Source organism: Pseudopodoces humilis, chromosome 7 (genome assembly GCF_049639895.1).
Source record: "Pseudopodoces humilis isolate 2021_Gansu_Grassland_sample_001 chromosome 7, ASM4963989v1, whole genome shotgun sequence".
Classification (NCBI taxonomy): domain Eukaryota; kingdom Metazoa; phylum Chordata; class Aves; order Passeriformes; family Paridae; genus Pseudopodoces; species Pseudopodoces humilis.
Genome location: NC_142206.1, coordinates 31,464,323 through 31,479,554, shown reverse-complemented (window position 1 = coordinate 31,479,554; position 15,232 = coordinate 31,464,323). Strand labels below are relative to the sequence as shown.

General features: G+C 38.0%; 1 protein-coding gene across 1 annotated transcript; it reads right to left on the bottom strand.

The window, feature by feature from the left end:
• Positions 1-68: 68 nt before the first annotated feature.
• Positions 69-14,878, bottom strand: KATNBL1 (katanin regulatory subunit B1 like 1). Its single transcript, XM_005520344.3, has 10 exons — positions 14,778-14,878; positions 6,893-7,020; positions 6,067-6,107; positions 5,580-5,859; positions 4,048-4,166; positions 3,811-3,861; positions 3,636-3,725; positions 3,004-3,093; positions 2,541-2,634; positions 69-1,026 (listed from the first exon to the last, which is right to left on the bottom strand). Exons 2-10 carry the CDS (start codon positions 7,004-7,006, stop codon positions 994-996), a joined length of 912 nt encoding a protein of 303 aa, XP_005520401.1. The 5' UTR covers positions 7,007-7,020; positions 14,778-14,878; the 3' UTR covers positions 69-993.
• Between the last annotated feature and the right edge of the window lie 354 nt (positions 14,879-15,232).

Here is a 15,232-nt window from a genome sequence, read left to right as displayed (position 1 = left end):
TTGAATAACATGGCCTCATCTGGCTGTAAACATTTCAAACAAGAGACATAAATATCTACAATAAAAAGTATTGTGGAAGAGATTATTTTATAAATTGATTTTTTTAACTTGAAAAGAAAAAACAGTAGATATATTTAATATATTTACTTATTTGCATGTAGTTTGAATGATACAGAACAAGATTACTGTGTTAGAAATCCACATACAGTATAAAAACATTTGTTAGACATAAATTCACCATTCTGCTGACATTTGCAATAACTGTTTATCCAAGCTTAACTTCAGGTATTTACAATATTTTTCATACATGAATCTTTGTATATGTGCAATGTTTCATTAACTACACAATGTGAAACCCTGATTTTTGTAGTTTTTCATCACAATCTGAACATAATAGCTATTTGCATCTTAACACATTGGCTTTTTGAAACACTAGTAATTAAGGCATCTTTGCTGTATAGTTTCTCAATAGTGCAAACAAAAACTGTCTTTAATAATGTGATTAAAACATAGAAGTAACTGAATATCCCAAAGTTTTTTGTATTCTTTACTGTAATTGGAAGATAGCTGTGCATTTTGGAGTTCTCTAGTGAGAGACATTTAAAAGCTCTTAATGCTGATTGTTTTTGTTGGTTCCTCATTACTGGTTCTGCTGTCTTCTCTTCATGACAGTATAATTCATCTTCTTTTATTCCATGATGTAAAATACAGTAGCATTTAAAGGAATACCTAGTAACTGAGTGAATCCCAAATGCAGCAAAGGCATACAGTTTTCATAGTGCACTTTCACCTCACTGAAGTGAAAGTTGCTCCTACTAGACATTTTTCCACTTCAATGTGAAGTAGATTGTTAGGGTTATGTTAGTGGTTTCATTATAGAGCTTGAAAGTTCAGTTCTCTTCTGCCAGTATTTCTCAAAAGGCTTTCAGTACATATTTCAGGGATACTTTAGGGGATTGTTTCACCACATAAACACACTGATTCCCCATCATGTCAGTGTAGCTGCAATAAATAAGCATTTACATCCTAGAAGGAAAAGAAGGAGAAAGTTTGTCACATTACTTATAGCTCTAACATCAACTCTGTGTCTGAAAAAGGGTAACCAAACAGGACCATAACACAAGAATAATTGTATTTGCCCAAATTTTAGAACAAGTTATCTTCACAACTACTTTCAATTAATGCTTTCAATGACATTTCTTTATGTACTAAAAAGCCTGCAAGAACAGTAGAATTAGTTTTCAAAGCCATCAATTTAGCCTGGTATTCCTCTGCTCCCTGCTGAGCAAAAAGATCATCATCATATGATCATGTAGTTAAAACATGTTATGTATGATAATCCTTCACCCAGCCACTCCAACATTCCTGTACTACTTTTGCTCTGACTTGCTCAGGTGACCTTGGTCACAATCTATCCTGACATACATTAAGATGCCAGAAAATGAGCATAAAGGGAACCTGAACCCTAGAGAAACAAACTGACACTACCTATAGCTGTTGTTCTGATCTAGCAAAAGAACTAGGCAGTCTATATTACATGCTCTCATAGCTCTACCAAGTTGGGAGTCAAAACTCAGTTCTTCTGCATCCCTGCTGACTGAAACTCTGGAAGAAGTTTGCAATTATCCCTGTAGGGACATCAAAACTGAGGTCACAGGTGCACAGCAGTCCCAGAAAAAAAGTAAATAATTTACTTGTTTGATACATCAAAGTGATCAATTCTGTAGCCACAGAATGATAGATTCCCCAAAACTCCTTAAGATGTAAGTAAAATATGCAATTTTTAAGTTCTTTTCAAGTTCACTCAAATCCTACACACAACCAAGTGTCTTCTGTAACTCCTTTCTCACTGTCAGGTCCCTCCATCTGGAGGGGTTTCTATCTAATGTAACTTTTGGTGCCCAACTGCAGAAAGCCACGTTTATAGAAATAAGCACAAACAGCAAAACATGCATCTACCAGACACCCTCTTTATGCTACTGCTATAACAACCTACTGAGAAGTGCAAGTAGGTATTTGTCTTAGGCTCTTCTGCTCTCCACAAACTCATAATTTTCTAAGCATTCAGCAATAAGCTTTAGAACTTAGTATACTGTCACTTGCCCTCGTCACCAGATGTGCAAATGCCAATGACATTCCTGGGCTAAGATTCTTCATTCTGCATTACACTTAAAACAAGTTACAACAGAGCTAAGAGAAAACATCTGTCCCTTCCACAGTCTACCTACTCAGCTCAGCCCTTTTTCACATCTATTTTAAGGCTCTTAGCAGTCAAAGACTATTAGCTACTTTGTTATTAGGGAGATGCTTCCTCTGTAAAGTAAGAAAAAAAGATGAAAATTATTATCATGCTATATCACACAACTATCATAGGGAATCAACTCCAGATTTCTATAAAAACCATGCAATACACTTGAGCATTAGCAGAAACTGAAGTAGAAGTCTTTCTGTCCAACCACAGTTTAGCATAAGCAAAATAAGAGGAATACTGTAAGTGATACAACCATGTTTATTACAGAACACAAATGGAAGTGGATTACCTTAGCTATATTACCAGTATATCCTGGAACCAGAGTAAGGTGATTCTCCTCTTCCCACAAAACACTTAGCTGTTGCTTTAAAATGTGAATGTTTCTGAAAGAGAATGATCACTTTTTAACATAGTACATTTCAGTAGTCTCTTTTACTAAAATTAGTGATTACTACTACATACAGACTTAGCCTATATAACAGATATTGCCACAAGATCTGAAAAATTGATTCAACTTCTACAGCATTTGTATAATCCCTGATATGAGTATGTCCTACATGTATTAAAACTAGCAAAAAGAGAACAATAAAACCAGTAACTTTACTGTCCTGAAAGTACTTTTAAGCTTTAACTATAAAATTATAATTTTGCCTTTTATAGGCAAGTTGTGCTCCTACTGATCAAAATTAAAACAGATTGAGATGAAACAGGCTACAGAAAAACATTTAAATATTTTCCAACACTATACTCACCCATCTTCTGCCTTTTCTGTATGTGCAGACAGTTCTGACCACCATCTTTTAATGACTGCCTGAAGCCAGTTTAGACCAACTATCACATATCTGTAATAACACATTTTACACATTATGCATTTCCCCCTCTGTGTGCATTATCTACAGGCCAGATAAAGTGTTGAGATATATTTGTAAGCAATTTAGAAAGCAATACACTTTCTATTCAGGAAGCAGAATAATCTAGCCGAATTGGTAAGTTCCAATACTTGCTCATGCTTGCAATTTCTAAGTGGTAAACTGAAGTTCTTGTTGAAAAAGCAAAAGAAAACTCTGCCTTGATTTCATGTTATAAAGCATACTAAAACCTCAGTGCTATGCTTTTTAACTATTCAGGATAAATAAATCTGCATAAGGGCAAAGCCAGTCCTCTTCCTCAAGTTCCTAACATTGCATTTTTGCACGACTGTTTTGTTAAAAGATAAAGATTCAGAGGAAAGCTTCAATTCCAGAACTCTCTCATTTCCTGACAAAGGCAGAGCTGGGAGAAGGGGCAGGGGGAACAAGAGTCAGGATTAAAAACCATTGATTTCCAGGGCCCTGCATAGCCAGGAAGTAATAATGTTTTAAAAACATCCCGAGCTGATACTTACTCTTCGTATTTGCTTTTAAGCAAAGATTTCACTAAAGGCAAAAGATCTACACAGCAGCCAACTGAAACATATGGTTTTTCTTCCTGTAAACTTAAAAAACAAGATGATTCAGAAGTGCTTGAACTTCAGTGTGATTATAAGCAGATTTTAATCCCCCCCTTTTTTCTGTTTGTACCTGTTCGTAAGCACAGGAAGGCAGTCTACTACTACTCCAAGATCCTGTATCCTAAAACATTAAGAATAAAATCAGAAGTGTTACTAGTACATCCCACTACTAGTAGTAGAAGTATACGTTTCCACTATGGTTTAAAAAGTGTAACTAAGCCATAGCATTTATGGAACTGCTAAAAATACTGTGGCATATTTGAGATTGCTATAATTTTAAGGATATAGAAGAACAGATTTATTTTACCTCACCAAGTAGGCTACCAGTTCACTTATACTTCTTCTTCTCCAAAAGGTTAAAGCCACGTTCAGTCTCAGATTCCTGCTGAAAAGAACTTGAGCCATAGTTTCATGGTCCTGAGAAACCTGCATGTTTTTAAAAATATAAAAAGTTGCCACAAGTTAAGTAGCCAGCAGTAAGATAAACAGTAAGATACTCTAATATAATCTGGTATACAATAATACACTTTTCTACCTATATGTTGATGTGTTGGTTTTAAAAATTTATCTAAGAATAGACTTAAACCCATAAATTTCCCTTAGAAGGGGGCGCAAAAATATTAGACCTACTTCACATGAAAGCTGCAAGAATAAGATTTGTACCTCTTTACCACCTAAGACAGGTATCTAATAATTAAAATGAACATTCATGCTCATCAACCTATAATGCTCACCAACTCAGAACTTTTTATTTAGATGATTATTAATTTTGACACAATTTAGGCACAAGTAATTACATGTATTATTCTGAATTCAGACAGAAAAGGTTCATTTCTGAAAAAGCTTGTTCTCTGAATGAAGTTCAGGCATTTTAATTAATTAGACCTTGGATTGGAATGAACACTGCAGAGCCACACACATCTCTCAAACCAGTTAAGTGATCATTTGGGCCAGTGATCTGGTCCTTAGCTTCCCAGAAAATTAATCTTCCCCTGTCTTCATCTCTTTACCCATCTTTCTGCAACCTCTTTTTTGCAGCTATTCTGCTACAAGAAAAGTCTTGAAACCATCAAAATGGAACAGTGCAGAAGTGCCGCAGACTTGCACCTTCAGCCCACCGGCCTCTCAGGGCTCTCCTCATGGCAGCCCACATTTACAGCACCGTGAAAAGACAGCATAGTGAGAGTATCTGATCTTACCTTTCCTGCCATGCCTCACCTTAAATACATACAAGCCTCAATGAGTAACAAAAACCTACAGTGCCAGAAATGTAAACTTCAACATTAAAGGCCTTAAATGGCCTTCACTGTCACAAAACCTATTCAATTTAAACATCTGATCTTTTAGCCAGTTTCAGAAGCCCTGCAAGCATCCACTAGGTTTCCTCAACCAATCGTAACAAGAAATAAAGCTCATACAAACACTTAAGTTAGTTTCACACGAAGTCGATACTGCTATGGAAAACTGTCCTAATCCACCTCACCAGTTTATTCTTATTGATACAGTAATATTTTTACACTTCAATAAACACACATATGGACATGTGTCCTGCCAGTTCATGAAACCTAAGCAGGTTTAAACAACATTCTCCTTTGGTGCTGGTACAATTTTAACCCAGTCAAGTCTGGCAGATCTGAGCTTCTGAACTGACACAAATATGAAGAAAAGTGGCAGGACTATTACTGTTGACAACTGTATCACCATAAACTGACAGACTGTAAATCACAAGACCTGATGTCTGCAGAATTGAAGGAAATTAATCTAAAGAAAGAAAACTTTCACAGCTAATTACTAGGAACAATTCTTCTTTAAACTGGAGTTTTCTCAAACTCTACCTACCTCTGAAAAAAATGCGCTGTATTTGGATGAGGGGCCTTCTGTTTGAGATGAGCCAGAGTCACTAGAATTCAGCAAGTGTGTACGACTGTTGTGAAGTTTTGCTGGCAGATTCCCTGCACAAGCCAGTTCATTTTCTTTATTTGCCATGTCACGGCCCCTAGATTTAGGGCACAGTTTCTTTCTGTAACAAGGCTTTGGAGTATAACAATGAACTTTCCTTTTACAGTATACCACTTTGAAAAGAGAGAGGGGACTGGTCACCGTCTTTCCAACTGTTACTCTGCAATAATAAAGCACTATTTTAGTGAAGGTTGATCCAAACCAAACCATTTACATTATTATGTTTTTATATATTTATATAATATATAATGGAAACATTTTTCTCCCAATACATATATTAATGGCATTTGCTTATCACAAGTCATGCCACCAATGTTCTTCTCTGTTTTTATTAATGCAGAGACTCATTATTGCACAGCCCTCCTACCTGTTTGTGTATGAAGCCAGCTGTTTTGGAAATTTCTTACCCTGGGAGAAAGGCAATAGAGAAAAAAAAGCCGTATTACCAGAAAGGGTCATTACTTAGCATTAATGGAAACATTTACATTGTGTGCATCAGCAAGACAATGTTATGATTTTTTTTTTTGTTAACACTGGTCATAAAATGTTAGTTTTAATACAAAATTTCAATAAACAGAGGATATTGACATCTTTGCTGCTGTCTGAAGAGGTCTTACAGTAAGTTTGCCTCTCTAGTGTTTCCTCTCTACTCCACTGTCTTACTCTTCAGCGAGTAACATAGGTATGAGGTCATAAAAACTACTTTTGAGTAGCAAGAATCCAGTGAAAATCTACATGTTACCAACACGGTAGATGAAGCTGTACGATTATATGACAGCTCCATTTCAATGAAAGGGTTTCCTTCACCTACTCCACCTCTCATTTGTGCCATGTAGTCCACAAGAAAGAACTTTATCATGACAAAATTCCTGTATTGAAACATTTTTGGCTAGATTGCAGAAAAACAGGCATGAGTAAGACTGCATCAGTACCTACAGCTCATATGGACAATATGATGTACTGATCTGTGCAGCCGCTGCCTGTATCTAACACATGTTTTAATAAATGTTATAACATGTTTATATAATATAACTGCTGTTCAACTTAAAGTTCTATTGCACATCTAAACATCAAATGTTTTCTAGTGCTGTGCTTCTAGATTTAGACTATAAGCTCAGAACTATAAACTTGTTTAAATCTTCACTTTTCTCAGAGGACATAAAACAACACAACAAACAACACAAACAGCTTACCTCCTTCATGATCTTTTTAGTGGAAGAAGAGATTCTTTTCCTGGGGAGATCAATGGGATGACCTTCAATATGCAATACTTTCTGTTTTTTAACATTGTGAGCTTCAGATGCCATAATCTCTCAAATCCCTGTTCTCAAGGGAAAGATATTTAGTTGTATTTTCTAAAACATTCGGTCAGCTTTCTTCAAATGCAGCTAGCAACACTAGAATTCAGCTATTTTCAAGATCTTCTGTCCTATATATAACCCAAGACATCATCCTTTAGTGAGTGTTAGCTGGAGGCCTTATTATTAACACGTTGAGCATTTCAAAATCCCTATTTAGCTTTCAAAAAAGATGAAACCAAAATCACCCTAAGAAACAGAGGCAAAGATTCTGTTTTCACACCGATTTCTAAACCTGCACTGAAGGGTGTCACACAAACAAGATTAATTTCAAGTAAACAATTCAAAACAAACAATTAAAGAATAGGGCAAAATGAGACTCTTTCCTTCCACTATGAATTTGATCTGCCGCCTACAGAAAAATAATTGGCTTCACACCTGTTTTCAAGTGTGAAAGCTAAAAAACTGATTTTGATTCTTGTTTTTCAGGAAGAAAGCAAACTTCATCAAAATAACAAAGGTTGCAAAAAAAAATTAAAAAGGAAAAAAAAGAAAAAAGTGAAAGATCTTCCCCTTAGATTACTGGCAAATGTACATCCCCTTCCCCTCCCCCCCATTTTTGTCAAAGCAGTACTTTGGCTATTTTTCATACTAAACCCCACAACTTTATTTTATGTCTAAAGTCCTTTGTCTTGAAGTATGCAAGTATTTCTATAAGAATCAACACCAAGATTGAGACAGTTGCACATATGATTTTGCATCTTTTGTAACTGATCAGAAGATTCATTACTTGAGACTAGGTTCAACTACTATATCAGCATAGAGGCACTACTCTTGAAGTGTTTCAGCAAGACATCCTATGTTACTTTTAAAAGACAACCAATTGCTCCAATATTACTGTTTTTTTCCCCTGAATGGTGAAACTCTGGTCTCAACATGAGTGCTCCAATCTCTCCCCTTTGTCTTTAGCAGCAGCCCTATCCCTTTTACTCTGTGTAGCAGATTTTCCCCTCATTAAGAACTTCAGCATTTAAAAGATTAAGACACTGAGCAATAAATAAGCCAGATGGGAAACAGTGTATTAGCCATGAAGATCCATGCAGCAGCTAAAAGCCATCAAATAAAGCAAGCAGGTGGCAGGCCCAAAACAAGACAGATGCTGTATTCAGGTACATTAAAATCCCTGCTGTAGGGTACAGTGGAATTAAAAAAAAAAAATCTTCAAATGTTCTGGTATTTTTCAGAATTGTATCACTACTAAAGAACTTCACTTGAGATCTCTCTCTCAAAAAACAGAGTATTTACTGACAGAATCCCTTACCCTGCAAGATGGGAACATGAAGCCCTCAGATTACAGCAAGAACTGCAAATGGCAGCATTATTTAGGGCAATATTTTTTCAGATGTAAATCTGGCTTAAGTCAGGTTCGTTAATTTTTTCACACTATGAAACAGTGATGAAGAGTTCTCACTTTGCTAGCTCTCCACACTTCCTAGTTCTTCCACACAGGCTTGTAAATAAACTTTTCCCAGAAGTTTAGAAAAAACCTCACAAAAACAAACACCTTTTCTTCTGCTTATCAGACTGGTTAAAACCATTACTTGCACTCAAAATGGGCTATGTATTAAAATTTGAACTTGGAGCAACACAAAAACATATGCTGAAGAACTGGACTGTGGAAGATATTAGAAGGCTAGAAAGAAATGTCTTACCCAGGAAATTCAATTACTGTATCAGTTCTTAATATAAGGCTCTAAAGAGTATCTATTATCTCAAAATACCTGAACTGGAGCTATCTGAACTGGAGAGAGAGGACTCTGGATGGAAGTTCCTTACTAAAGGAGGCATGTGTCCAGGAGAAAAAATTAAGAGAATTTTACACTCTGAGAAATCTAACATAAGAGTATATTGTTCCCCAGCCTCCCAACTGAAACAGAATGAAACAATCAATTCTTTCCTTAAAGACTGGTAAAATAAATTCAAAAGGTCTAAAGATGATCAGATATAAAGGAACATCTGATGAAGCAAAGTAAAATCCTTTTGATTTCACAGTCCAACAGTTTAGAGAGGTTTCCATAGTTTAATCTGTTGAGGGTCTCAGATTATGCAGAAGTAGCAGTGAACATTTAAGCAGTAATGAAACAGCTGTATTTTTAGCCGAGGTGCAGAATCTCTCCCTTGGAGCTGACAAAGCACATAAAGAAAACACAGTCAGTATTTAAAGAGCCTGCAGGAAGATCCAGACTGACATCTCTGTTTCGCTAATTAGTAAACAATGCAATCGTGTGACTTAGTGGACACAAACAAATAATATAATGGGAAAGATTCAGCCTGGCTGTCACCAAGGCAACACAGCCTGGAAAAGAGAAGGCTCCAGAGTGACCTCACTGTGGCCTTCCAGTACCTGAAGGGGCTACAAGAGAGCTGGAGAGGGACTTTTTACCAGAGCATTTGTAATAGACCAAAGGGTAATAGGTTCAAACTGAAAGAAAGCAGGTTTAGATTGCATATTAGGACAAAATTCTTTACTGAGAGGGTGGTAAGGCACTGGAACACATTTCCTAGAGAAGTGGTTAATGCCTTGTCCCTGGAAGTGTTCAAGGCCAAGTTAGATAGGGCTTTGAGCAGTTTGGTCTAGTGGAAGGTGTCCCCTCCTTCCCATGGCAGGGAAATTGGAACTAGAAGATCTTTAAAGTCCGTTCTAACCCATATCGTTCTATGATTCTACGAAGTCCTGCTCTGCAAAATTAATGGAATTTATTACAAGTATGGGGTAGTACAACATGGATTAAGGGCAACTAAATGCCCTTTAAATAGACTATTTGAGTTTCCAAGTCCCTCACTTAAATCTGAGGAAACTAAGCAACCAAGCAAAAAAAGGGACAGATTTTGTGCATAGAAGTATCTCAGGAACAGCCATAGACTGTCTAAGAGGTTCCACATTGCAGAAAATCACCTCCAGATTCCTGGGGAAAATCTTTGGAAAGCATTGGTTTATGCTGTTCAATATATTCATAAATTACCTTGCAGAAGGGTAGATGAAGACTGTTAACAATACAAAGTCACACCAGTGAAGGAAGGCCTAACTGAAGAAGGATTGTGATGTACAATAAGCAGAAGCAATGCTTATAGATCAATATAAAGCAAAGCTTACGTATCTCCAGGTAGGAAAAAATTCTGGGTTCCTATTGGGATCACAGTCTCTATAGTAACTGCCACCCACAACAGTATCTGCATATAGGACAGCTTCCTTTAGATCAGTTGGACTGTTTAGTGCTCCATATGGATCAATAAACAGAAAAATAAACAGAACACTATTGTTACAGTGTACAGAACTAACTTGTGCCTGTATTTCAAATATTGAGACCAGGGTTAGTTAACTTTCTTTAAAAAAACCAACCCTAAAAGTAAAAAAATCTTCTAAATAAAGTAAAAAACACCTCAGACAAAGGCAAGTTAAAAAGATACGGAATACCTTTCATATAATCAACAATTGATTATACCAGCCTCTTCAGTCTGAAGAAGAGACTACTTATAGCCAACAGGGGAAATAAGACAAAGGCCTACAAAATGAATGGCTTGGGGAAGTTGCATAGAGGTTGTGCCCTCTCTTGCCCTTATTTTTACCCTTAAAAATAAAGGGTCAAAAGACAATAGCTGAAGATCGGATAAAAACTAACAAGGGTAAGCTGGGTGCAAATTATAATCGACCTGAACTTGCCACAGAATGTTGTGGACCCAGATGTTTTATATGGCTTCTAGGACAGAATGTGCAAAAAAAATAAAAAAAAACAAACCAAAAGCATAGACAAAGTGATTAAATTCAGACATGCAACCCACATAATCCAGACAGAGCAGAACACAAGCAGAAGAATCTGGTATATACAAACCTAACAGTATTATAATAAACTTAGTCAATATCTTAAGAAACCACCTTTGAAAAGCTTAGTAACACCTAGGAAAATGCTGGCTGGCCAACATTTAAAAAGATGAATGCTACAGGATGAAAGGCACTTTACATGGCTCTTCACAACTTTGATTTCCTATTTGCAATCAGGTATCATCTAGGGATAGCTAATTAGACACTACAGTCCCCTGTAATTCTGGGATATATAAAGAGGGTTCTTTAACTGGCATTAGATACTAATTTGTACAGAGTCAAACAATCTATACTTTAATGTCTTTAGTTTCTGACTTTTCCCTTGTGATGAGCACAGCTAATTGTATTTGATCAAGACAATCTCATTAAGGCCAATGCATTTCCCTCACTTTACAAAGCTTTCAGAATTAAACTAAGGATAGAATGCACGTCCCTTCAGCTCTGCCTTGGTCCACTGTACAATCCTAAACTGTTTTACAACTGAGCAAGGTAGACTGCAAATCTGAACAGAGATGTATGATTTCATTAGAATGACAGAATCAAATTCCACCAACTTCCCCAAAACCATGGGTTATTTTTCACAGCAGATGACAATCTTCCCTTCTCCCCCTTTTATTCTCTCCAATCTTCAGTAAGCAGAATGACTAAAGTAATAGCAGCCATGTCTCCTGAGAAGAAGCTGGTTTGCCCCACAGTCAACAGACAGTACCTGTGCAAAGTTTTCTTGATGGTTCTACTGATATTTTCTATCTCTGATCCCTCCCAGATGCAATAAAACTCTTTAGGTCACACCAGAATTGGGCAAAGAAAGTCAGCACTAACAGGCTTTCAAGTGCATATCTATTGAAGGCAAGTATTAACAACTCTGCCACTCCCTCCCATCGCCCTAAGTTCTGGGCAAGGCCTCCAGAAAGACAAACTCTTCTTGGCAAGTTATGTAATCTACATGCATATTAACATAATGTTATTTTCGTACAGAACATAGGCTGGACTACTTTGTATGGCAGCAAAACATAAAATAGTTAAATATCTTAAGCCATCAGCAATGCCTTTAAAAACACACATACTTCCATCTCATTTCTTGTCCAAATTTGTAACAGCTACTTTTTCCTGCAGCATTCCATGTGCACCAGCCATGGCGAATGTTCCTGTGATTGTCTTCCACCCCACAGTAACCCAACTAAAAGTTCAAGGATGACAATATTAAACTCAGATGAGAGAGATAATTAATCGTTACTCCCAAGGAGGGGAACACGTGCTTTGAAAGCATTCCAAATAGGTATCCATCAGGGAAGCAGCAATGGCCTACATTTCACTGGCCTACAGATCTACAATGGTCACAGGAAACTTCCAAGAATGGTTATTTCAAATTTACTTCCAAAAGGGTAATAATTTGCTTACTAAAATAAATTAGTACTATCTTATGATGTTGAAGTGATTTTGTAAGTTTGTCATAACTTCCTTTCATTTTAGCTCTGATAAATGCTACAAACTCCACCTGTCTTTTAGAAGGCTTCCACATCCTTTGCATATGAAACAGGTTGGTTTTTTTCAAAATCCTCTTTTAGTAATTGATGTACTGATGGCTGAACTGATGTTCACCACCTGTTAAACATTGAATTTTCTTTAAAAAGGAAGTGGAGTTCAAGATTCTAAGGAGTATGTTAATGCAAAATTTTTCTGCAACGTTATACAGAGTGTTATACACCAGCAGAACAGAGTTTTTCATGTGCTACTCTTGTCAGGCCATTTGTTCCACTTTAAAGTTTTCTGTGTTGATAAAAACTACAGGAACTACACTAAATTTGCAGTAAATAAAAATACTGTTTGAACAACTAGTTATGGTAAATTAGCTTATACCTAAGATTTAAGCTCATTTTCCTCTTACATATGGAATTCATAAGTGGCCCACTGTCAGTCATAATGAATCTCCAAAAATGACCACAAGTCACAGTTCATCCAAGTTTAGTGAGGATGAAGCCAGGTGTGCATTTGTTATCCTTGTGGAAATAGCCCAGGAGTCTAGTAACTGGACTTTATTTACATTTTCTACCAAAAAAAAAAAAAAAAAAAAGTCAAACAATAACTCAGTTTTCTGCATCTGGAGGTATTTACAGATATACTGAGCTGCCATAAAGTAATAGCAGTGGTTAAGTCCTTTCTGAAGACATCTTTCACTAATGAAAAGATAGTTCTACCTGTTGATTTTCACTCTGGGGATAATAAGTTTGGAGACTGAGAGGTGTTATAAAAGAAATAAATTTCCACAATGCTGAAGCTTCCACATTAATGTTTTAAAGAGCTCTTTAAGAAACTACCCATGAAATTAAATACAGCAATTTCTTTTATCATTTATTGTTCAATCCAAGGAGTTTAAAAAAAACTGCAACAAGAATTTTGAACTCTAACCCAGAGACAGCAAACCCCTCAAACTCCAAATTTGGTGGAGGCTAAGGAAGTACTCGCTACATGCCCACCTGGCTGACCAGTCTGTGATTACAGATCACATGGCTTTTTATGCTACCCTCAAATACACCTCTCTTACTGATTGTTGTCTGTTTGCAGTGCTTCTAAAACCTTCTTCATCTATAGTCAAGCTTCTTACCCTAGGACCAATATACAGTTTTGGTTTTTTTAAATAATTGATTTAAATTATTATGAGACAATATACATGAAATATATATATCATAATCATTATATATATATATATATAACACAATAGATATATAACATAATACATACATTATGAAACAAAATGAAAATAAATTTAAAGAAGAAGTTTTGAAAGTGGGCAATTGAATATATATAAACGCAACTATAAGAATACATGCATATCAGCATAATAATATATGCTTTTTAATATACATAAATAAAATACCTTAATAATATTATTTTTAATATATTGTAATGAAATCCTGAGTTTTAAGTTTAGGAATTCAAATAAATGGTAATTTGAGTTCAATGGAATAACATTAGAGAAATTTAAAGTAAAACTACAAGGTCTGTTAATAGAAAATTAAAGTGACATCTTTAGACAAGAACATGTTCTTCCCAATCAAAAAGGCCAAAGAAGCACAAACCTCCCTTCTGTTATGCTTTAATTCTAATAAACACAGGTAACTACATATTTATAATAATTTCCCCGATTACAGCCAAAGAATAAGAGGAAGAAAAAAACAGAACAGGAAAAGCAAAAATGATGTTCCAAGAAGAGATGGATGAAAGCTGCTTTTAAGAAAACGGACTTAACCTTGCTCCAAAGCAGAGCATGTTATAAAAACAGAAACAAAAGATCTCTAAGATCACCACCTAATCTTTCTCCTTAAAAGATTTCCCTATTCAAAATGTCTTTATTTTAAATCTGCATGCCAAAGCATCCAGCACAACACTGAATAAATAATTTGAAGGCTTTTGAACGGAGTAACTAATGCAGGATCGGATCTTCAAGCACTTAAGGTTCTCCCCCTCTCCTTCCCCCTGGAATCTGTCACACCCAGGAAATTAAATCCGTCAGCAGGCCTCACACCCAGCTTGTCCTCCCTTTCGGCAGCACCAGAGCCTTCCCTACTCTCCTGGCACGTATCCGCCACTGCACACGCTTGCTTCGAGCTACGGCTGCTGGCACCATTTCAGAAAGGGACCGAAGGGCCAGAAGCCGCTCTCCGGAAGCGGCGGGCACCGCACACAGCTGTGCGGGGCGCCGGGCGAGGCCGCCGGGGATCGGACGGACCGATCCGCGCCCCCTCACTGCCCGCGGCCGCCGCCGGCCGGCCCGCCCGCCCGCCCGCCCCCCAGGCGCGACGCCGCGGACCCGAGCCCGGTCCCGGCGGGGCAGAGCGCGGCCTCGCTGCACCATCCCCTTTCCCCCGGCGGCGGCCCGGACACCCCCGCACCACTCACCCGCTGCTCATGTTCGGGGCCGGCTCGGGCGAGAGGAGCGGCGCGATCACGACCGCCAGGGCCCGGCGCCCGGAGCCTGCGCCATTCAAATACCACCGCGGTGCACGCCGGGCCGCGCGCGCCCTGCCACGCCCCGCCGCGCGCGCCCCCTGCCGGCCGTGGACTCGAGCCCCGCCCCGCCCCGCCCCGCCGCGCACCTCCCGCGCGGCCTCGGAGGCGGAGCTGCGCGGCCGGGAGAGAAGGCGGGAATGGGCGCCCTCTCATGGACCTCAGTGCCTCAGAGGTGAGGGTTAGGGTTAGGGTTAGGGATAGGGTTAGGGATAGGGTTAGGGATAGGGATAGGGATAGGGATAGGGATAGGGATAGGGATAGGGATAGGGATAGGGATAGGGATAGGGATAGGGATAGGGATAGGGATAGGGATAGGGATAGGGATAGGGATAGGGATAGGGATA

Excerpts from the sequence above, each read along its gene's own strand:
- KATNBL1 (XM_005520344.3), bottom strand. The coding sequence starts at position 7,006 with ATGGCATCTGAAGCTCACAATGTTAAAAAACAGAAAGTATTGCATATT. Across the intron at positions 3,094-3,635 it reads CTTAAAAGCAAATACGAAGA|ATATGTGATAGTTGGTCTAA; the intron begins GTAAGTATCAGC and ends GTGTTATTACAG. Across the intron at positions 2,635-3,003 it reads ACAGAAAAGGCAGAAGATGG|AAACATTCACATTTTAAAGC; the intron begins GTGAGTATAGTG and ends ATTCTCTTTCAG.